Source organism: Bactrocera dorsalis, chromosome 3 (assembly GCF_023373825.1).
Source record: "Bactrocera dorsalis isolate Fly_Bdor chromosome 3, ASM2337382v1, whole genome shotgun sequence".
NCBI classification, from domain to species: Eukaryota; Metazoa; Arthropoda; class Insecta; order Diptera; family Tephritidae; genus Bactrocera; species Bactrocera dorsalis.
Window position 1 is genome coordinate 91123704 of NC_064305.1, and position 23846 is coordinate 91147549.

The 23846-nt window shown below is 39.7% G+C and overlaps 2 protein-coding genes across 13 annotated transcripts in view; both read left to right on the forward strand.

Annotated features, from left to right (window-relative positions):
- LOC105230517 (serine/threonine-protein kinase N) overlaps window positions 1–23846 on the forward strand; it is a 47084-nt gene that overhangs the window by 14501 nt on the left and 8737 nt on the right. For 4 of the 9 annotated variants that reach the window (XM_049453367.1, XM_049453365.1, XM_049453370.1 and 1 more), the window contains exons 2-6: window positions 915–1258; window positions 3036–3351; window positions 5626–6161; window positions 17402–18748; window positions 20183–20908. In XM_049453367.1, coding sequence (XP_049309324.1) covers window positions 995–1258; window positions 3036–3351; window positions 5626–6161; window positions 17402–18748; window positions 20183–20908 — 3189 coding nt within the window. In that variant the 5' untranslated portion in view covers window positions 915–994. The remainder of the gene's footprint in view (window positions 1–914; window positions 1259–3035; window positions 3352–5625; window positions 6162–17401; window positions 18749–20182; window positions 20909–23846) is intronic. The other 5 variants (XM_049453372.1, XM_049453374.1, XM_049453368.1 and 2 more) reach the window with 4 other exon arrangements.
- On the forward strand, window positions 7537–16816 carry LOC105230516 (uncharacterized). Of its 4 annotated transcripts, none has more exons than XM_019991875.3 (5): window positions 7537–9261; window positions 12074–12742; window positions 12806–13258; window positions 14049–14366; window positions 14639–16816. In XM_019991875.3, exons 2-5 carry the CDS (start codon window positions 12323–12325, stop codon window positions 16388–16390), a joined length of 2943 nt encoding a protein of 980 aa, XP_019847434.2. In that variant the 5' UTR covers window positions 7537–9261; window positions 12074–12322; the 3' UTR covers window positions 16391–16816. The 4 variants fall into 4 exon arrangements, with proteins under 4 accessions (XP_019847434.2, XP_011209607.2, XP_011209608.2 ...); XM_011211305.4 differs by having other exon boundaries at window positions 7537–9257; XM_011211306.4 differs by having other exon boundaries at window positions 7537–9257; window positions 12154–12742.

Genomic DNA, 23846 nt, shown 5'->3' on the forward strand with positions numbered 1-23846 from the left:
TGGGATCTCAGTGTGACCCTAAGAAAAATCTCTGATTTTCGCCATTTTTTTGAGAAATACAAAATAATTTTTTTTTTTTATTTGTTTATTGGGTGTATAATAGCTAAATAAATTGTTGAAATGATACGTAAAAAAAGGTTCTGTACGATGTTCAAAAAGATGATTAATCTGAATCTAATTTTGAACAAAAAGTATCGAATTTGGCTCTTTTTTTAGTATATTAACCATAGTCAGACAGAACAAAAACTTAAGTGCATAATTATTTCTTTTTAGATGTGAACTTTCCTTTGTCGCTTAGTGTATATTTACTAGCCATATCATTGTAGCTTTGTAAAGGAAAACGAAAACAGAAAAACATTAAAGAAGAAGAAGAATATGTTTCTTTCAGTGGCAATTTTTGCAGTTGATTAATGAGCATTGTCTTGACTCGCTTCCTCTGCTGGTGATTGTTATTCCTTACTCAGGTCGAGCAAGATTTTCTTAACCGCACAAATACGTAAATATGTATGTATAGACATGTATTCGCAAGCAGCTTTAACAATTAAAGGCATTGTGTTGTGTTGTTATTGATAAGAAACCGTATTAGGCACGCTCAAATTTCACAGGAAAAATCTTCCACTTTTTTTTGCCGATAAAACCATTATTTTTCAAAAATTCCATTGTTAGTCACTTTTTTTGGGAAAGCTCCCAACTAGACCCACTGCATTGACACATTAAAAGTGTGCCCTTTGGTCGACAGGTGGAACGAATGCCGTGCGAGTTAACAGAAAATGTTCTCGTAAATTTATAGTACAAAAATCCAAAATAAATTCTGCAAAATTTAATGAATACAAAATTTGTAAAACATCGACATCTTGAAAACCAAAAGCAAAATAAAATAATCGCTAAAATTCGTCACTCACCAATAATTGCAGCAACACATACCGGCAGCCGATCCTTGAAGTAGCCTAGCCTAGGCAGCACGCACGCGAAATTAAACGCGAAATTCTGCCACATGCATGCCTTCTTTCTGCGCGTCAAGGCCCACCTCAGTCTGCATGGACCGTCGGCGACGACGGCATCGAATACACCGCGCTCCACCCCACCCGCCACACCTGAGCCAACGTACACGCCGCCGCCCATGGAGCTGCAACGCTCGAAATCGCTCAAATCCATACGCGTGCGCAAAGTGTCCAAAGGATCGCTGAAGTCGCTGCGTCGCGGCACCATTTGCGTCACGGTCAGCTCGCATGCCTCCTCGGTATTTTACAGTGACGAGGTAAAGACATATTTCTAGACCACTTTTACTTTTGTTGGCGTGAGCCTGCTTGTTTTGGGGTATGTGAATGGAATGAGAGTCTCCTTCACCCAACGCACCCATTGCAAAAACTCAGAAAATTTAGTGAATAATCGTGTGTTTAGGCCGTTGGAAACCTTTGAAGTGAAACTAAAGCGCATAAAACGGCATTTGGCTTCGTTGCACTTGTGTATGTGTTTGTGTATGCACCTAGTTATATGTTGCTAAGGATTTTTGTTTTTGTTCATATATGTATGTACATATGTATCTGTGCGTGTTCAGCAATGTGCCGTTTCTGTTTGTGCGTTTTCATTGCATATTTTGTTTTAATGTTAATTTATTGCAAAGTATTTTCTTGGCCGTGAAAATTAATTCAATTATTCCACCGTTTTTGTTGTTGTCGATGTTGCTCATTGGCAAAGGTTTTACGTCCATTCGCCTTCTATTCATTCCACCGCCAGCTCATCTGACCATTTGCAAACATTCATAAGCACGCGCACACGTACACCTACACATATATGAACATATCTGTATATGTGTGTGTGTGCTTAACTATTGTATTTGGTTTTTATTACATTTATTCCCATTTCCATTTTATTAACTACATCGCGTTGGAAATTACATTAGCTTGTTTGTACGTGTTCATGTATTCAAGCGTTTATGTGTGTGGGTGTTTAAGTGTGTTTGTGCTTATTTACGTTTGTTATTAATGCCAAGTGCATGTTACCGTTTTGCTGTTTTATGGTTCAAGTGCCTCTGCGATTACGTGTACACCTTCGCCTAGCGCTGTGTCTGTGTCTGTGTCTGATCGATCGCCTTTAAAAATATTTTTATGCGTTTACGTATACTTACGATACATACATACATATGTACATAACATAATATTCACATGTCCGTATGAATTTCATAAGAAATAATTTCATCAGCTATTTATGGGTTTGTGTAAAATGTAATTTATGTTCTCCAAACGAAATAAATTCACGAAATTAATCGTTAAATTATAGGTATTTAACAATAGCATAATTTAATAGATCGTCGAACTTTCGATTATGTTTATTGAGTTGTACATACATACCATGTTGTTCAATAAGTTTTCCCGTTTGATAAGAAAAACATAATTTTATGATTCAAAATACACTTTATTATTCAGCATAATCTCTCTGAACATTAATACAGTTGCTCCAACGATCCTCCAATCTGTGGATCCCATCGCTGAGATTAGAAACCGGAGGGTCTTCAAAATACACTTCAAAAGTTATGACCTCTTCATTTGATGAAAATGTAGCAACGCCCTCTCTTATCGAACGACAAAGCTTATTGATTAACCTGGTATATGGGTAACAGTTTCTGGCTCTCTAAGTTGTTTAAAGGGCCTTTGGGGCATCATGGCTAAGGGAATGTCCTGCTAAAATGTTGAAAAAGAGTTTTCAGTTGGAATTCAATATTTTTAATGCTAGCCAACCGTGAAGGGATTATCTGGTTAAATTGCGATTTCAAGCCAGAAAGAGCTTTTACAGAATCAGAACCTTTAAATTTGTGCGACTACGTTCTATTGCACCTGCGTAATAATTATGATTTTTTAATAATTTTTTTTTTTGCAGTTTTGGCAAAATAACTTTTCAATAATTCAGTTACTAACATTTAAGCGTTACATTTATTAAAACACGCACATTACCGCATACTGAAAATACATAAAATAATTTTGTTTCACTGAAAATAAAAATTAAGTTTCTCTTTTGTTTGCTCTTTTCTCTTCTAGGGTGACTACATTAAACATCCCGTCCTTTACGAGCTCAGCCATAAATATGGCTTCACCGATAATCTTCCCGAGAGTGCACTGCCTAACCGCCTCGAGGAAATCAAAGAGGCGATACGGCGTGAGATTCGCAAAGAGCTGAAAATTAAAGAGGGTGCCGAGAAATTGCGCGAGGTAGCCAAAGATCGACGCTCCTTGAACGACGTGGCTTCAATTGTGAAGAAAAGCAATAGCAAATTAGCCGAGTTGAAATCGGAGTTGCAAGAATTGGAGAGTCACATTCTCCTAACGCAAGGCAACTCCGTGAGCAATGGCAGAGGTACGTACATTGAGAATTTAAAATTATAATACTACATAGATAAAATTATAGCAATGTAGGCCTTGTGCAATTTCAAATGAAAATATTTTCGTAGTTCACAAAAATATGTCTAAAAATTACCCATGGATTCAATCTCAGAACAAAAAAATAAACAAATAAACAATATTTTTGTTGATCTGTCGAACTGTTTAAAAATCAATTTTGCATGAGGATCCTTTATATATTTATCAAATAAAGGCAACACAATAACAAAAAACAAATAAACTTTTCCAAATCTATAAAACACCAAACAATGCGCCATTGGCTGCTCATTCATGAAAATGAACTCTATGCTGCGTAAGGGCCAACCAAGTACACATATTGGAATTCTCTCTTCATACTCATATCTTTCTAGGCATTTTTATGAATTGGAGCAGCAGTTGGCAAATGGCCAAGCATAATTTAAAATAGTCCATTGTTGCTGTGACCTCGGATGTGAAAAGGCCTCACATATGTGTCCGCCTATTCATGATTTGTATGAATAAAAAATTAATTGAAGCAATGAATGACTGGACGTAGGGCTGGCTGAAATACTGCATAACACGGCACAGTGTTGTATTTGCATGCGGGTATTATGTAATTCATATTTCGTCATCGCTGCTGCTATTCTCAACATGTGCGCACTGGTAATTGTAATGGCTTTTACATTCTCGCACACAAATGCCGAGGTATTGTCATTCTTCTGAGATACGAAACTTTCAAGCGGTAAACACGAAAATGGCTTTGCGCAACATAACATATTTACTCTTAAAACAATCGGTCTGTGTACTATTTCGACTAAAAACTGTTCAGAAGTAAGAAAAATGGTATTGGAACGTTTAAACAAAAATTCCAATCGTCTACAATATATACGGGGTTTGTTCGAAAAGTAATGCGACTGAGTCGATTTAAAAATTGAACCAATCGTTACAATTCCTTAAAAACTTTCAAAATAGGCTTCTGCGATTTCCACGCATTGAAGGCGTTCTGCGCAATAGTCTTAAGAGCTGAGGTGCTTGCTGCTTCGATCTCCTTTCATCGGCCTTTTCAGCCAAGGAAACAAAAAAGACCGGGGGGGCCACATCTGGGTTGTAGGCCGGCTGCGGAAGCGTTGAGGTCCCAGCGTTGGTTAGGTTGCTGTTCCCAAGAAATGCGGAGTGAGCCGGGTCGTTGTCGTGGTGCAACTTTCCATCGGCTGCGATGTCTTGTCGGACCCGATTGACCCTTCGTTTGAGTCTCTTGAGGAAGGACTTCCACGTAAAACTTGGCGTTGACGGTTTGTCCAAGAAGTACAAATTCATGGTGGACGGTGCCTTTGATGTCAAAAAAGACAATGAGCATCGTTTTCTCCATGGATTTACTCATTCTTCTGGTCTTCATCAGCGACCTCTTCCCGGCCCTCAAAAAAGGCCTGGTTCCACCGAAACACACCACTTTTTGCTAAAGCAATACTTGGGTAAACCTGTTTGATCATATTAAACGTCTCCGTCGCAGATTTACCGAGTTTCACACAGAATTTAATCGCACAACTCTGCTGTAACGAATGCTGCATCTTCGGCTTAAACCACTCACAGAAACACGTCGCTTGAAAATGTTTGTCTTGACTCTCCAGGTGCTCGTTCTTTAGCTATCAACGTCCTCTCCGAATCCCGTCGGTGCGCGCACGTTTCGAAGCACAGTCGCGGCAGAAGAAAATCAGTTCTATTACTTTCTGAACAAACCGTGTATTTCGCAGAAACAGGGCGACTAATTGGCATAATCCCTTAAAATAAGAAAATGAATTGGAATCAGAAGATCGAAAGATACTTGCTACGTATAATTATTTACTTTTCAATAGAGTTTGTTACATACGAGGTTTGACAATTAAGTAATGAGACTGATTTTATTGCCGCGCTTGTGGTAAACCTGTGACCTTGAAATTCCCTTTCTCTTTTTCCGGCATCCCTCCCCTCTCCATTGATATATGTATCATCGCTCAATCGTAAGTTTCAAAGTTCGGTCCAAAACATTACGGATGAGGTTCCTAAAACTGTCAACTCCATATTGATGATAAGGCAGGCAGTTATGGCCTTAACTAAATCATGATGTTAAGTGCTCAAATTTTGTTTCTATAAACAATATACAACATCAAGTTATTACTGGAATCTTGTCGAAAGCAAGATTGCCTTTACGCTACTCTAAGAATTTGTAACTTAGTTAAAATTTGCCGGAGTTATTTTAAACTAGAAGTACAATCCATTTTGCATTTTCTTTCAGATGGCTATTCTTCGAATTTATCCACGCCAACGTCAACATTGGGCGGCAGCGTCAGCAGCTTGGGCGGTGGCAATGGCGGCCTTATTGGCGGCGGTCACGAACAGCTTTCGACGAACGACAAAATGCTCATCTCACTCGAGAAGCAACTGAATATCGAAATGAAAGTGAAGAATGGCGCTGAGAATATGATACAGTCATTAGCGAGTGGCCATCATGGGCGTGACAAAAAGCTCTTGGCTGAGGCGCAACAAATGTTGGCCGATTCGAAGGCGAAAATTGAGTTCTTGCGGTTACGCATCCTCAAAGTAAAGCAGAACAAGGAACACGCTCACAAATTGTCCGCGCAGGCAGCCATAGCGGCCAGCGGCGATGGCGAGAATGGTGGACAGCCGCAACGGCTGGAGACAACGCTCGAGGAGCGCATCGAAGAGTTGCGGCATCGCTTACGCATCGAGGCCGCCGTCGTGGATGGAGCAAAGAATGTGATACGTACCCTACAGAATAACAAAGTGCCCGATAAGAAGGCGTTGCAAGAGGTGAGTGGGCCTTGTTTTTCTTTCTTAGTATTATTTTAAATATTTTATTGATGTGAGATGTTTTTGGATTGGTTATATGTATCTCTAGAATTATAGAATTTAGCATTATAATATTGCTTATGATCGGTGATAAATTTTATCATGTGCTGGAGCGAACCGGTTTATTGCAGGTGCAAAGTTCAAAATCTGTGGAATTTTGCATTTTTCAAACTTATAACTAAAAATATGGACGAAAATTCATTCCGGGTATTGTTTATAATTAAAGTCTCTGTTTGTAGAATGTTTTCGCCGAAATTGAGAAAATAAATTTTCGCCTTATTTTCCTCATTGCAATGAGATGTTTTTAATGAGAAAGTGATTCATAATCATACTATTTTGTAAAAGTAATTCCATGTGCAAAAACATAACACAAAATAAACCCCGAATCTATATTTCACTCTGCTCTCCGTAGTTGGCACCGACAGAGAATTGGGCTAATTGCTCTGCTCCATTTTTAATCGTGCGATCGCCAACAATTGCACGTCACTCGAGAGTAGATCATGTCGTCCGCCGCAGCAAACGAACCTTGGCTATTTATCTCGGCGATTTGCTACGTTGGGGAAGACGCATAAATTATGCACACGCCTTTGTGTGTGTTCCAACATATACATACGTATCGCTTGGCTTTATTTTCCTCACTGCTATTTATATATATTTCGGCCAATTGACGATTTCTTTTAAAAAGAGAGAAAAAGTGGTAGAGCAAAGAAAAAAACATTTTAAATTAAAAATATTGAGCTTCAAAATGATTGTATGTACTTTGTGTATATATAACTATGTATATACTTAATACATGCAGAGATATGAAATATTTGGCACTTGAATTCGACTCTGGCACTCTAATTAGATGACGACAAATTGGCTATGCTTTCGGTGCAACAGATAATCAGACAGAATATCGGGTAGTTTTTGTATGTAATAGACAGATCACTAGATCTTTTAGGAATTAAAAAAAAAACTATTGTAGCGATTGTTTTAAAATTTCCAGGGTAAAGTTAAACACAAAGAAATTTTTGAAAAAAAAAGAATTAAATATTTTTGAAAAAGGTCCTTACTTTCGGTAAATTAAAAAATATTTTCCGTACAGTTACTTGCAATAAAAAATTGTCAAAACGGCCACGTTTTAAAAATAATTCAATTTTACACCAAATGTTCATCGTTTTTAACCTGCCTCCATTGTTGATAAGTTTAAAAGCCGATAGGCTGCTTTGCTGTTAACCAGACCCTTGATTAAGTTTTAGAATTGATTAAAAGTAGCAAGTCTCGACAAAGATCGGGACTAATGCTAAGGATCAATTTTTTTCGTGAGATATGATGGTTTCCGTTTCGTTATGTACACACAAACATAGCTCTATGCCAACTGACGTTGCCTTGTGTGGCGCATTTGATATTCTCTCTGGGTTGCAGTATCGATTGCAAGAGCTCGACTAATCTATTTATTAAATGTAGACGCGTAAATATGCTTCTGTTTATGGCATCTGGCGAACCGTTCATTGATTTCGATGCCGCTAGTTGTGAGGTATTCACCTTTCGTTACACGTTCACATTGGCAGTGTGGGCTTTGTAACACCTAGAACAGTTGTGGCACAGTTGCTCGCAATTGTATATAAGAAGTTGTGTTCGTGCACTTTACGTGTCGTGTTTATTGTTATGACCCACTGTGTTTAGCTTGTTATTTGTTGTAGGCTTTCTTTTAACTCCGTTCTATCGACCACATTGCGGTGGCGGTTACACGCCCTCTACAACCATTCGCCTGCACCAAGTGACCTACATATATATATATATATAATTAAGTGAGTGCACTTATGAGTTTATGTTTCAAGCAATTTGTTGTTTGTGTGAATAATGAGGCAAGCATTTTATTTTGCTCATAAAACTTAAGTAAAAGTTCTCCAGAGCTATTTACTAGCTCTTCGCAAGATGCACTTCTTTGTGCAGTTTTCATTGCCTCATTGAGTTCGCCGTGCCAACCATACTCGTAGCAGTACGGCTGTTAGTAGCTCTGAAAGATGCACTTTGATGCCGAGACTCCATGCTTCTATGTTTTATTACCTTCGCATTGTAATAAAGCAGGCACTTGTGAACTTAGAACAACAACTTAAATTCACTTTGTGTAAATATATTAGAGTAGGCAATCAAAGAAAGATCCATATAAAAGTAGTGTAATCAATAAGATCTAAGTAAAGAGAAAGCCACAACAGTCATGCTGCACTTAAGTAGTTTTCCAGCTGATAAAAGTGCCGTAGTTATTGGATTATTACCTATACTTTTAGTACTGAGTTAATATTAAACAGAAAAATCATTTAGTGGCAGATTTATCAGATTTTTCGAAAGGCATTTTCAAACACTGCGTGTCTGCTGAAAACACAAACGTTTTGATTACCAAACTTTGTATAACAATATTCTGGACGATATGGACGATAACACTCTAGCTCTGAAAGTTTTCGACGCAGTACCCACCAGGGAAACAGAGGAAGAGAAAGACCTCCACTCCGTTGGAAAGACCTGGTGGAGAAGGACCTGGCTTTGCTTGGAATTTCCAATTTGCGCCACATTGCGAAAGGAAGAAACGATTGGCGTGCTGCTGTTAACCCGGCTATAACGGCGTAATCGGTGTCTACGCTTGTAAAGAAGAAGAGGCATTTAATATCATGGAAGAAGTCAAAATAAAACATTTGCCGTATCTGAAGAATTAAAATTTGTATATTTGTTAACATTGAGATACTTTAATTATATTATATTAATTTGTATTATCTCTCATAGTTCGCGGGTGTTCTTCTACCCTCTCACTAACGATCTACAAGCTAAACTCTCTATTTCCTTTTCTCTATGCTTATATACGATTTTCCTATTCACATCTCACGAAAATGAGAGGAAAATTCCTAGCAAACACAGATTTTCACGGCGCTTTTCGCTAACCAGCCGCCTGTTTGACGTTTTTTCACTTGTGAAGCCGATCGAGCGGACAGTTGGCTGGTTAGTTGTGTTCGTGCCGTGGTGTTGTTGAGAACGTTTTCATGTCCGTGCTGTGCGCCGTCTTGCGTGTTTATGCGTTTTGTGCGTAATGTTGTTGTTAACATCAACTATATATATATATATAAATTTAAATAAAAATTCTCAACACAACAACACATAGCTTTGGGAAAAAAGGAGCAGCAAGCATCACATGCCTGCGAAAAACTAATGTTGAAACGCCTTAGTAACCGTTACCGGCAGCTACTTCAAAGTGAAATGCGAATAATCGAGTGTTTATTTAAGCTTTTTATATATTTTTTTACTGTGTGTAAAAGAAAAAGTGATAATTTCTCATGCTGAAGAAGACGTTTATTTAACATTAATATCTGCTCTTAATTATTTTGCTAAAAATTTGATTCAAAGTTGCGCAATCGGCTGTGGTGTGCGCATTATGTAGGCGATATGAACGTATCGTTGAAGTGACCTAAAAGGTGTGGAAGGGTTCTTTCGTTCTTATATAATGCATTAATATATGTCTGTACAGGATGTGGCACCGTCATTTCCTACAACACGCTCAAGCTCTCGGTCGATCGCTTGCAAAGTTGCCAGTTTTTATAAATTTACATGCGTTGTTGGCGATTTATTTTCGTTTGCGACCTCAAAAGTCTTCTTACCGCCCATCCACTGTGCCGCGAATTCGAAACATTTGCACCTGTAATGTAAATATGTAATTGTGCGAGGCATAAATGCAATGCCGTTGACTTGACTGCGCATAAAAGATATTTTCCGTCGACTATACTGGCTAATAAAAATGTTTCTTCGCCGCTTTATTTATACATATGTATGTATGTATGTATGTATGTATGTATGCAGATGTGGCGTATGTGTGTGCCCATTTTGCTTGCCAGCGTCACAATGTGTCGGTCGAAAACTTAAAAATAAAAATCTTAAATTGTAATAAATTTATAAAAGAAAAGTATTTAAAAACGAGAGTGTTTTTTGCACCACGAAGATTCAGGCGAACGCCGTGTGTGCGTCTGTGTCAGCTGTCGGACGTTGTAAAATGTGTAAAGAATAAATAAATTCGTATTTTTAAACGCATTATTTTAGACGCACAAACAAAAGTAGTTGGCAAATATTTGACGCACATATTCCGTGTAATTTAGGATGCGTGCTGCCTGTAGTTACTCATAAGTTGCATGTAAAAATACACCAGTCTCAGCTCAATAGATCGGTTATGTGGGTGACGAGAGGCGATTATCATGATTTTTTTTATGATAATTAATATTTTGCTCCACAAATTCAACATTACTTGATATGCAACAGTTTTGTACTACACTGCACTGCTACAGTACAGACATATAAGTTTATCTAAGTTACGATTGAACAGAACAATTTTTCCTTACGTTTAAATCCCATTCACTCCCTAAAAGTCCTGTGATCGCCTCAATTCGCTCCAAGTTCTTGCAATTAATTCCAAATTAATTGAAGGCCGGGCAGATAATGTGAACGCTAAGTCCAAAATGCATTAAGTTTTTGCATTGAAATTTGGAGCTTCTTCTAGTCCACCTTAAGGACACCGCTTCATTGTCTTTTTCATAATCATAACGTGGTTTTCAATAAGGGAGCTTGCTTATTTAAGTAAAACAAAAACGGTTTGGGATATCAATGAAATTCTTTATCACTCCGAAAGTACATTCGATGCTGTACGGAGCTCGATTTTTTTGCATGGCTGCCACTGGTACGCTTGCAGAAGTCCAGACGCTGAACCCAATTTTCGTCGGGTTTCAAGCATAAATCGGCCGATACTGCTCCAATTTCAAGTTCGATATTCTTACGAATCTCATCAATCGTTGCTGGCTTGTTTGCATAGGCTATAGACTTAACATAGCCGCACAGGAAACCGTCTAACGGCGTCAAAATGCCCGACCGAGGCGGCCACTTGACTGGACTATTTCGTGAGATAAGACATTCACCAAACTTGATTTTCAATAAATCGATTGTGACGTTCGCTGTGTGGCTTGTGCCGCCGTCGTGTTGGATACACATATTGTCAAAGTCCAGATCATCCAATTCGGGCCAAAAATATTTGGTTATCTTTGAGCGGTAGTGATTCCCATTCACAGTAACTTGTTGGTCTTGATCATCACGACAGAAGTACGACCCAATGACGCCGCCGGCTCATAAACCGCACCAAACCGTAATTTTTTCGGGATGCAATACTGACTAAGGGAGTATGTGTGGATTGCTGTCTGAACAATAACGCATATTTTGCTTATTGACGAATCCATTCAGTCAGAAATGAGCCTCCTCGCTGAAGACGATTTTTTGATGAAAATCTGGTGGTCAAGCAGCTTCAGTTCTTGCGTCAATTTGATCTTATAAGGATGTAGGCCTGATCCTTTCGCACTTTTCTGTCTCACTGGCACGGGAACATTTTGTACTAGGCCTGTGGATTCAAATTTTTTTGATTTAACACGACCATAAATTAGACGTAGCGCTTTTAAAGTTGAAGCCACTGACTCCGAATTTCGGTAGCAAATTTTAATAACTTCGACTCGCTGTTGGATCCTATATCTTTCCATGATGAAATGGCAGACCTTACTAAAGAGAAATCTCAAGAAATCGGGAAAAATATATTGGCATCGTTTTCCGCCCCTATCGGTCTACTTTTGCAGCGTCCCTATAAATATATATATGTATATCGATTTTTTTGCTGCAAAATGTATCAACCGGTAAATACAAAGTTGATACCTAAGTAAATCTATAATGAATGTTTGAAAAATTTCCGGGAATTATAGACACTACCATAACAGCACCTCTCAAAGCAAATAGAATTGATTACGAAAAATGAAGAAAAGTTAAAAATATAAATTTTTTTTGTAATAAACATGATAAATTTTATAATAAATGTTTAGGATCTCAAATCAAAAATCTTTATTATAACTATATATCCTTTTATGAATGTGAATAAATGTGGTTCCGAAACGGTTTTAAGAAACCTTTGAAACAACGACAAAATTCGTGAGTGAACGTGAATCAATGTTATTCAAACGAAATTTGAAAAGAGTGAAAGTAGAAGTCACATGCTGACTGAAATAACGGACAAAGTTCAATATACAAATGTGTGATAGCCGTGGACCACCTGTGATTTTCCTCCCGCAATCATGAGTGATACCGGTGATCGCGATCCGCCGGGTAAAACACCACCCGAAACAGCTAGCAACGGTAAACCACAAAGTGGTGAAACGCAAGATCCGTCTCGACAATATCAACGGCGTCCGCAAGCCGCAGTTAATCCTCCAGCTGCGACTGTATTGCCACCACAACCGCACGAGTTGACTGCCGAGTGGACGGTTCGTGCGCAGCTAACTTTCGCTCGTGCCGGCGAAAAAGTGCAGCGCGAATTCAGCTCAAACGATCCAGTGAATCCTGTGCGTGTGGTGTACAAATGGTCTGCGTTTGACTCACCACTGCCGCCGGACGATGATGCCGACGTTGACCTCATGGACGATTCTTCGTCTTCAACCTTGCACAAGCGAAACTCATTTGCCAGTCGTGGATCACGTCAATCTACACCGCTAAAGGTGAGCCACACACACACATCGGCGCGTACATACACAAATACATAAACATTTTTGTACTCATAGACCGCACAACACACCCGTCGTTGGCAACAGCAGCCACACGAAAGCTTCCGTTCGACAACCTCATCAACCAATGCCGACCTAGGTGGAGGCGATTCGGCATTCAGCGGCTCCAATACTTCTAAACAACGCCAACGACCCTACCAGCGACAAACTCCAACCGCAAGCGCCACTGGTCCGAATACAATGGGCGCTATTTACGGTACGCGCTGCCGCAGTACGTGCAACATTGTCGTCTCGGCCGTTGCGGACTTTCTGCCCACAAATCAGGCGACTAGCGAAGGCGCGACGTCCACACAAACAACGACAAATGAAGACTTCATGATGAGCAGTGGGTCCGGATTAGGAGGCGCGACAACACATGTCAAAGCATCAGCGACAGACTTCATTCCGGAAGAGGAGGCTGATCCATTTGTATTCAATACAACGGCGTCGTACACTGTTTTACCTCAAGCGGTAATAGTCAATTAGAAACGAAATGAAATAAATAAGAATACAAGCAAAGGCATCCAAAGAGTCGGGGCGGATGTACATATATGTAAACTTGTGAAATCATAAAAACATTCGATGTCTTCTCTGATTTCCAAATATTTGAGCTGCGGAGGATTTCAGTGGTTCAACAAATCAGTGGGCGGGCGGCAAACAGGCCTTTTTCTACATCCATCCATTGTTGTGCTTCAACGCCAACACGCGTCCGTATGTGCATATTTTGCGTGTAATCCGTTTTAATCTCCACGCTGTCTAAGCGAATCCCACAGTCCCGCTGATCGACACTTACCACCCCGCTCCTCGTCTAATTAATTACGCGCTCATTGCGCGCAAGCAACCACTTGAAGACAATGAATGTTTATTGGACTTTGTTTTTGTGGCTCTTTTTTGGTCTTTTTCCTACTATAATTTTCGCAGTGCTATTTTTACTCTTCGCCTCATCGGCAAAAAGTGCCAAACAAAACAGAAATGGCTCGTTGTTTCGATGATGACTTTGTACTCACGTTGCGAGTTCATTCGCATTTGGCACAAAAGCCAAACCAAAAACCAAAGTGTATCCAATAGATTTTTATGGATCGATTTGATTCTATTCATGCAGTTAACAATCTGTTTCAATAGCACTGTGAAAGTGTCCCATTGATTAGGTTTAAGCATTGATTAATTCTTTGGTTCTCCGCCGACTCTGCGTGATGCCATACGTGTGCTTGTGTCATACGATATGTATATTGTATATGTTGTTGTTTTATGTTTGCATTAGTCCATCGATTCTACCATCTCCACCGGCTCGAAGAATTTCACCACAATTGGTAAAGTACTGGCTCTTCGTGACGCTTTCTCACAGACAAGCGATACGGAGACGAAATATTTTGAAGAGCGTGAACGTGAATACGAACGACGCCGGTATGCTAATAGCCGTAGTCCGATTGATCGTCGAATAAGGCAGCATCATCAGCATCAACAGAAGGAGCAAAAGTCATATGAAAGTCGTCGTGCCACTACGGAAGGTTTACTCCTGTCGCCTAGCGGTCATTCTGGTGGCGGTGATTCCTATGTGGACGAGGCAAACTCATTTATGGTAAGTTACTTCGATGATGTTCGGAAATTCACACCGGACCTTTGACTCGGACCTTCCTTAAATACAATACGAGCTGGAAAAATTTCTTTACTTCAGACACTTCTCGGCACTTTTCTCTTTCAAAGATTTTTGGCATTGACATTTGGCTAAAAAAATAGCCTCAAATACTCGTAGCATCCATTTTTAGACAAGACAAGACTGTATTACAGACTGCTCCTCAAAAATATTCAAAAAAATTTATACAAATTTCTAATGGCATGCTTTTCATATAGCCTTCGTTCTTAACTTCCCCATCACATACGTTCAAGTCTGCCTCTATGCCGCGTATACCAACAGTGCCGGAACAGACACGCTCCCAACAGGAGCAGCAACAACAAACACTTGCCTCTAAGCAAAAGTCAAATTCAAGTGAACCACTGAAGAAACCGCGAACGGTACACATTGACGTCTATTGCACGGGATCTGAAGATGAAGAAGAGGAAGAGGAGGGAGCTGAAGGAGAAGATGAGGGCGATCATGCTGATGCCGAAGCATCCGCTAGTTCAAACGACGAAGATGAGAATGCAAGTAAACGTTATGAATTGGAATCAAATTCCACGCCTCAAACCGTTTTTGACAATGAACAGCTGTTGCTGAAACACAAGCGCATTACGGGACAAACGCTACCACGGCGTTTACAACAACCATCTACACGCGTCGATACCCAAACCACAAAATCGCCGAAATCGCCGAAAACGGAAAGCACAGCTGACTTGAGCCTGGGACATGCCATAACCAAGTCCAGCACTGCTGAGGAGGTATCTGAATCCAAGCAATTACTATTTCGGAAACACATTGGCGATCAACGTGCCGCCAAATTGGCAGTACTACGTCAAAAGTATATGCGTCAATCAAGTGATGATGCTATCAGCTCAAACTATCCGAACTCATCGCGTTCTACGGTGCGCGACGCCACATGTAGTAGCATTGCCTCGAGCGTAGTCACACCATCCCAAGCTGAATGTCCCGACTCACCGTGGAAGGACTCTGAGGATCCAGAAGAAATATACTCACTTGCGAAGTCGGACAGTTTTGAATATGAAAATACAACCGATCGCTTGCGCATAAAGCAGATGGAGCGGTTCTGGTCACGCACATCCTCTATGGATGAGCCAAGCGCTCAACGGCAAATGTTATCAGGCTCTCCAGTACGTGGTCATATGCAAGGAGCTTTCTTACAACCCATATCGGAAGTTAGCTCACAACGAACCTCACCTTTTAAGACGCCTTTCACACGCTATGACACTTTGCCTTCCGAATCCGAAATCTTTTCGGAAGCATCTGACATTTACTACACATATCCTGGCGCAACAGCAACAACCACAACCCTGCATTCTTCGCCTGCATACCTGCAGCAAACATCACACTTTCCTCGCAATCGTCCCGGATTTTTGCAGTTTTTCGGCCCATCTACCTCACCGAATCAACAACAACAAACATATGTTTCCTCTCAGTCGCCAAACACTGCACGCGAGGTGACATCACCACCGCACGCCCAATTGTTGTACACAGGCTATCAACCGTTCCTACAGCGTTGGAAGAGCGAGACGCGTGATAATCTCTCCACACACGACACCTCGTCGCCTGCAGATCACAGTAGCTGTGCTGGATCACCGCCGCTGACGTCACGACAAATTTCGCCAGCATTTCAAAGAAGTGGCAGTGAAGCGCCGCCAACCACATCTTCAGCGGCGACATTCCATCAGTCGCCAATAACTGCGCGACGTTTCGAAATGAAACACGAAAGCTCTGCAATAAGCGAAGCTTCTACAACCCACTCCGGCTACACGCCCGAGCACTTGTTAAAGGCGAAGAAATTCGGCACTGTAGTAAGTGCAGCGCGTAAACCGGGTCATCATGTGGGACCAACAAAGAACCCGAGTTGTGCTTGTGAGAGCTGTCAGCGTTGGCTTGCCGAACGCTTTCAGGTACGCGGACGTGCTTTCTCTTTGGGAGAGCGCCCCATATTGCGGCGTCCCACTTGAGGGACTGGATATCATAAATTAAGAATGAATGCTCACTGCCATATATTAAATTAAGGTTTAAATATAACTGAACTTCAAACCCAATATTAAATTGCATTTATGTGACATAAATGAATACAGAAAACGTAACGATTAGGTCTGGATGTAATGCTGATTAACTCGTAAAATAGTTGAGCAGCTTTCAAGCACATTTCAACCTCAATACATACCAAAATGAACTTTCATTGAATCCGAAATACTAAATACTCATTTATGTACCGATTGTTTGTACCTTTAACTTAAAGAGATTTAAGTGAAAAACTAATATTTGTCTAAATGTTAAGAATAAAATGGAGAGACTTATTAAAGTTTAAACAAAATGTTCCTCAATTTCCCAGCTGAATTGTAAAAGTACCAAATAAAATCTAAATTCTTTATAGAAAATAACTTTTGTACTTTTTATTTGGAATTATTCAGTAGCTTTCAGATCCAGATATTGCCCAGTCTTCGTGAAATTTCCAAAATTTTTGAAGTACAGTATAACTATCTGATTCAGCTCTTTTGCGGTTCTTCCGAAAGACCGTTTTTTGAAGTCTTTTGCGACGGCAATCTTCGACCCAATGAGTACTGCACAGGGATTATGGTGTCTTCATTGATGAGCGATAATTTTGTTTGAGAATTGAGGATTATTTTCTTGATCTCTATACTGTGAAGATCATCCACGGACATACATCTTCATCACAGACAGACTAAGTTTCGCGAGGTAGGTACTCAAATGAATCAATGTTCATTCAGAGAGAAAATCACTGTTTTGAAATGGATTTATTTATACTAAGTTGAAACCAAATCTTGTTCAAAATTTTTAATAACATATCCTCAGCATTTTTAGGTTTTAATATAAAATATAACAAGGTAACCAATCCAAAAACATATATTTTTTTACTTATTCACTTAAATTTTATTAAAAAATTATGTATACCAACTGATATGCGATTCATAACTAATTATTGTCATTCTGCACTCCAATAACAGGCAAATATAAGTCTTAGTGAGTCTTCACGCAAGCTGGATCTCCTAAGGCACTCGCTTGACTTGCGACGTCTGGAATTGCCCGTGGATTCACCGGCCGCACACCAACTAAAATCGGAGTTGCAGTCGGTACAGCAGGCTTCGTCGCCAATTCCAGTCACCTACACGTCTCTGCAACCATTTCATGGCGGTTTGTTGGGCGGAAAACCATATCAGCAGGTCTCCTCACTCGGCCGTTGCGCCAGTGTATCCGGTAAGCTGGAAGTGCGTCTAATGGGTTGCCAAGATTTACTCGAAGATGTGCCTGGACGTTCGCGACGCGATAAAGATAACAATTCCAGTCCGGGCGACTTGCGCAGTTTCGTTAAGGGTGTAACGTCCCGCAGCAGTTCCAAAAGTTATTCAGTCAAGGATGAGACATCGTCTGAAATAATGGCAGTCATAAAGCTAGATAATATAACGGTGGCGCAGACTTCGTGGAAGCCTTGCTCGCAACAGGCTTGGGATCAGCGCTTCTCCATCGATCTAGACCGTTCGCGTGAACTGGAAATTGGCGTTTACTGGCACGACTGGCGTTCCTTGTGCGCTGTGAAATTCTTGCGTTTAGAAGAGTTCATCGACGATGTGCGACATGGTATGGCATTGCAATTGGAGCCGCAAGGTCTACTCTTTGCCGAAATCAAATTCCTCAATCCGATGATATCGCAAAAACCGAAGCTGCGTCGCCAGCGTATGATATTCAATAAACAACAAGTGAAGAATATACCACGTGCAAAGCAAATGAACATCAATGTGGCCACATGGGGTCGTTTGCTGAAGCGCAATACACCCTCCAGTTCGCACCTCGCCACCGAAGGCACAACACGCGGTAATTCACGCGACAGCGAATCGCCCATTTCACGTTCACCATCGTCCGGCACCATCGATGCCGAACCCGAACCGTATTCACCCGGCCAGCAGGCACGTAATTTGGAATACGATCCCGATGCGGGTCTGCACGATCACGTTGAAACACCTGGTGAATGCCCTGACCCCGAAGTGAGCGGTCTGAGTGGCATGCGACCACTTTCGATGCAGGGCATTGCAGTGCTGCCACCGGAAGTGCCTTCACAAACTACACAATCTTCTACACCACAACAACAACAGCAGCAACAGCAACATCATTTGTCTACGAAAAACAATAACTTGCATTTGCAGATCGCCGGGAAGCATGGCTCAATGACGACTGCTGAAGTTGTAGGTGGCATGCCGTTGGGCTCGAGACCCACTTCGAAATTGCCAACACCCACGCAGACGCAGACGCAGCCGCCACCCATTCCGACCACGGCGCCACCTAAACTCGATCCAGAGGTAAGTGATAACGCGCAAACAACAACAAAAATAAATGCTTCACTCATAGAAAACATCGAAGATTGTATGAAGAAAACTTCAAGCAGGATTTTATTTACTGTTGTGTTTATGAATTTGTAATTTTTGTTTATATTGCTCGGTTCCGTTATATATACTATTAGCTTGTTGAGTAATTGTGTGATACTTTGCCGTTTTAAGTGGAATTGGTGTTAGTTGTTGCTCTTGTATTAGGCTATTGTAAATATATAAATGTATTGAAGTCAGTAAATGTAACGGTGTTGGAATATTTTTGAACCAAAATTATTATTTTTTAACCATTTAACAAAATTGATCACATTTATATCGAAATTAATACATTTCCTAAAAATTATTAAGTAGACTTTTGGCTAAAAACTTATTTGAGGTTAGGTACCTTTCTTTTAAAGTTTTTAATTTTGAAATTAGCATCGAAACGAGCAACTTTGTCTTAAAAACTGTAGATAAAACTCAATTCTAAATTTTACGTTAGACTCGAACTCAAAATAGGACAATGGCGATTTAACAGACGCTGGCGGTAGCTCCTAGTTGCATGCCTCATACATGATTGTGTCATAAATTTCATCAAAACTTTGTTGAGTACTTTCTAGTAATCATGGTTAAACTATGGAAGGTTATATACTACCAAAAGTTGTTGTGTTTGACCAAGATAAGTTGTGCCTACGAGCTGTCTTTGGCCCAAATGGCGAAACTCTTGGCAGCCTTATAAGAAATCGAGTTGCAAATCTACTTTAATTTTTGCGATTTTCTAAAACCTAAGAGCCCTTTGAAGTAGCGTAGATCGGCGTTCAGTAGTTTTCATTCATAGTACATTTATTATAAATTGAGACTGCTGTATCAAAAGCCATCAAATCTAAATTTAAAACATTCCGTAGGAACCTTATTTCGTCACTTGGGAATAATTTATTTACAATTTTACTAAATTTGGCAAACACTTTTTTTCACTAACAAACAACAATTTTTGTTGTTTTAATAATTTTTAGCAAAAGTCCATTTTTTGATTTCAAAATTTATTGTCAAAGAGACTATCAAACGAGGTCTGGATTTAATGTGATTGAGACCACCATATGAAAAATGTTTTCATCAACAATCGCCAACAGTTTAACCATGATTGCTCAGAGTTTCGACTTTCATCCACTTTATACATATTTGTAAATATATTTTTGTAAAATGAAATCTAGGAATATTATTGAATGCAATATAAATATATATTTATATATGTACTTAAGCCCATGTACTTTAGTTTATTACCTGTAAATCTAAGTTAGAGTTAAATAACCCATTGTCTCTTCGTTAGCGATCCCCGCCCTCTCATGCATTTCGTACGCATTTTAGTTTTGTGTCATTTTTTGTGTTTGCGAATATGTTTTCTTTTTTTTTGTTGTTAATCGACGACAGTTACAGAGCGCATTGCGTGAATTCGATTTTCTCAATCAAATGGACTCACAGCCCAATACACTGCAACGGCCGGTGCATCAATACAATCGACAACAACAACAACAGCATGGGCAACAGCAACCACCAACACTGCAACCGAAGCCCCAACAACAGCCCATGCAGCAGCAGTACATTGCCTCGGCCGCCCAACAAACACTCCAGCCATATCACACACCACTGCCCACTCACCAGCCAATGCCATTGCACCAGTACCAACCACCGGTCTCTGGTGGTCAGGGTCGTCAGCAGGGTTCAATGCCAACAACTCCCGAAGCCAACAGCCAATCGGTGGTGGCGCCGCATTTCGTTAATGCAGCAGTGGCGAATAATAATAGTAAATACAATGTGCCGCATGTGGCACGCCAAACTAGTCAAAGTAGTTTCAGAAACCAGCAGCAGCAGCAACAGCAACAGCAAAACTACAATAATAATAATAGCAATGCAAATGCGACGGTCGGTGGCATGGCCAACATGTACCATCGCCCAGTGCTGGCGATGCCGCCGGTGATATTGATGGGCGGCGAGTTGGGCTCCGGCGATATGACCAGTCCGATAATTGAGATGCCACCGTCACCAGCGCCGAGTGCATTGCCGATTGTGGAGTATCCCGATGACGATGAGTATGCGGCGCTCGATGTTGCGGCGACGAGTTACAGCACCGATGCCGGTGATCGTTTCTGTGTCGAGGTTAGGATTAATATTATTTTTGTGTTTTTTATGTTTCATTGTTTTCCTGCACATTTTATGTTTGTTTTAATAGTTTACAGTTATTTATGTTTGACGAGTTTTTCTTCCACACGATATAGGCGAGGCTGTAAAGCTTGTTTGAAGTTGGTTTAACTTGTCCAGCATGTAATTTACACATTTTCGATGAAAATCTTTAACACTAAATTTAAGAAAATTCAATTTCGGTTTATACTCAGTTCTAAAAATCACTAAAAAGTCTAAAATTATTTTTTGCAATTTACTTGTTTTTTTTCGATATTTTATTAATTTTTTTCGTTTGGCTTGTTTTTAGTATATTTTATTTTTATGTTTTTCGTGAAAATATTAATATTTTGAACACAAGCAAGCCTAAAAAGTAACACAAATCCCCAATTTTATCACTCACTTTGTTTATATTTAAAATATTACGTTTTTTACTTGTAAATAATGTGAAACAGTCCACGGTTGTCCTTTGCTGTTTATCTGTAAATAACCTCACTCGGAAAACCGGGCTAGAAATCCACATCCTCCACAGCAGTTTGTGATCATCATTTAATCCCTCGTAACCACTTGTACTTAGCGTCCTAACTCCTTAAATGTTGCGTATAAATTGTTGAATTGTTGAATTTTTGAAATAACCTGCACATAGTTATGTAAGCATTGCATATAAATCACACGCCAGCGCTACCACACTCACACACTTAAGTTTTGAAATGCTATTAATAATTTTATAATATAAATATTAATATCTGTGATGCTAAAACCGTTTCCGTTTCGTCAAACTAATTCTTATTTTTATATACAATTTTTTTTTTTGTGATGAAAAAATCTGATTCGAAAATAGTAAAGGTTTTCGAAGCCCTAAATTGATTTTAATATAAAGAGATTGTTCAATAAGCTTTGTCGTTCGATAAGAGAGGGCGTTGCTACTAGACACATTTTTTTTTGTTTTGTTGGTACACTCTTCATATAAGCGTAGGTGTAGTTTCAATTCAATCTGTCAATTCCATCTTTGTTTACTAGCAATTTAGTGTCGCAGTGTGACAGTATATTTTACAATGGAAAATATTGAATATATACTATATTTGAAATGAAATTTTGAGTTTTAGAAAAGCTGTGTGCATAATGGGTGTCGCATCCATTAACAGTGGAACAAAAACATATTCAAATGCGACTTTCTCAGCAATATTTGGAGAGTTTTAAAAAGGATAAAAGTCGATTCATCACTGTAAAGAGTAGTGTGAACCTGGTTGTTCGGCTTCGAAACGAATTCTGTCCGGAAATTTGCCAAGAAGGTTATGGCATCAGTGCCAGTTTTTTGGGATGCGAGAGAAATTTTGTTTGTGGATTACTTGGTAAAACAATTAATTCTGAATATTATTGCAATCTTTTGAACCAGTTAAAGGAAAAAAAATAGTGAAAAAGTACCTGGTTTGCAGAAGAAAAAAATCTTTTTTCATCAGGACAATGCACCGTGTCACAAAAGCATTTTGACAATGGCTAAAATCCATGAATTTAAGTTCGAATTGTTGGAGCATCCACCGTATTCACCAGATTTGGCTCCCAGCGACTTTCCTCTTTTCACTTCAGGAATGCGATCCACAGATTGGAGAATCGTTGGAGCAAGTCTTGTGTTTTTCTTGTCAAACGACAAAACTTATTGAACAACCTGGTACATGCTTGTAAAGGGTGATTTTTTAAGAGCTTGATAACTTTTTTTTAAAAAAAAACGCATAAAATTTGCAAAATCTCATCGGTTCTTTATTTGAAACGTTAGATTGGTTCATGACATTTACTTTTTGAAGATAATTTCATTTAAATGTTGACCGCGGCTGCGTCTTAGGTGGTCCATTCGGAAAGTCCAATTTTGGGCAACTTTTTCGAGCATTTCGGCCGGAATAGCCCGAATTTCTTCGGAAATGTTGTCTTCCAAAGCTGGAATAGTTGCTGGCTTATTTCTGTAGACTTTAGACTTGACGTAGCCCCACAAAAAATAGTCTAAAGGCGTTAAATCGCATGATCTTGGTGGCCAACTTACGGGTCCATTTCTTGAGATGAATTGTTGTCCGAAGTTTTCCCTCAAAATGGCCATAGAATCGCGAGCTGTGTGGCATGTAGCGCCATCTTGTTGAAACCACATGTCAACCAAGTTCAGTTCTTCCATTTTTGGCAACAAAAAGTTTGTTAGCATCGAACGATAGCGATCGCCATTCACCGTAACGTTGCGTCCAACAGCATCTTTGAAAAAATACGGTCCAATGATTCCACCAGCGTACAAACCACACCAAACAGTGCATTTTTCGGGATGCATGGGCAGTTCTTGAACGGCTTCTGGTTGCTCTTCACCCCAAATGCGGCAATTTTGCTTATTTACGTAGCCATTCAACCAGAAATGAGCCTCATCGCTGAACAAAATTTGTCGATAAAACACATTTCGAACCGAACACTGATTTTGGTAATAAAATTCAATGATTTGCAAGCGTTGCTCGTTAGTAAGTCTATTCATGATGAAATGTCAAAGCATACTGAGCATCTTTCTCTTTGACACCATGTCTGAAATCCCACGTGATCTGTCAAATACTAATGCATGAAAATCCTAACCTCAAAAAAATCACCCGTTATATAAGTAGTCAGAATCGGAATATTTATCCATAAGGTATATAATAGGTGATAATACTTCAGCTGTCAAACAAATGGTTCATTTTGTTTGTGTTTTGAAATAGTGAAAGAGTTTCACCAAGCTCCGTTGTTTTGCTTTCAACAGAAGGGCGCTTATCTAGGATGATGTTTTAATTAAAATCGCTAAGTAAAACAAAAGTCGCACCATAGACAGCATACTTGTCGGATACAGTTCCTTAAGCGTTTTGACACTAGAAACTAGAAATGAACAAAAAATTGCAATAGTTCAAGCTTGCAACTC

Coding starts and splice junctions, on each gene's coding strand:
- LOC105230516 (XM_019991875.3), top strand. CDS start 12,323: ATGAGTGATACCGGTGATCGCGATCCGCCGGGTAAAACACCACCCGAA. Junction 13,259..14,048: donor ACACTGTTTTACCTCAAGCG/GTAATAGTCAAT, acceptor TGTTTGCATTAG/TCCATCGATTCTACCATCTC. Junction 14,367..14,638: donor ACGAGGCAAACTCATTTATG/GTAAGTTACTTC, acceptor CTTTTCATATAG/CCTTCGTTCTTAACTTCCCC.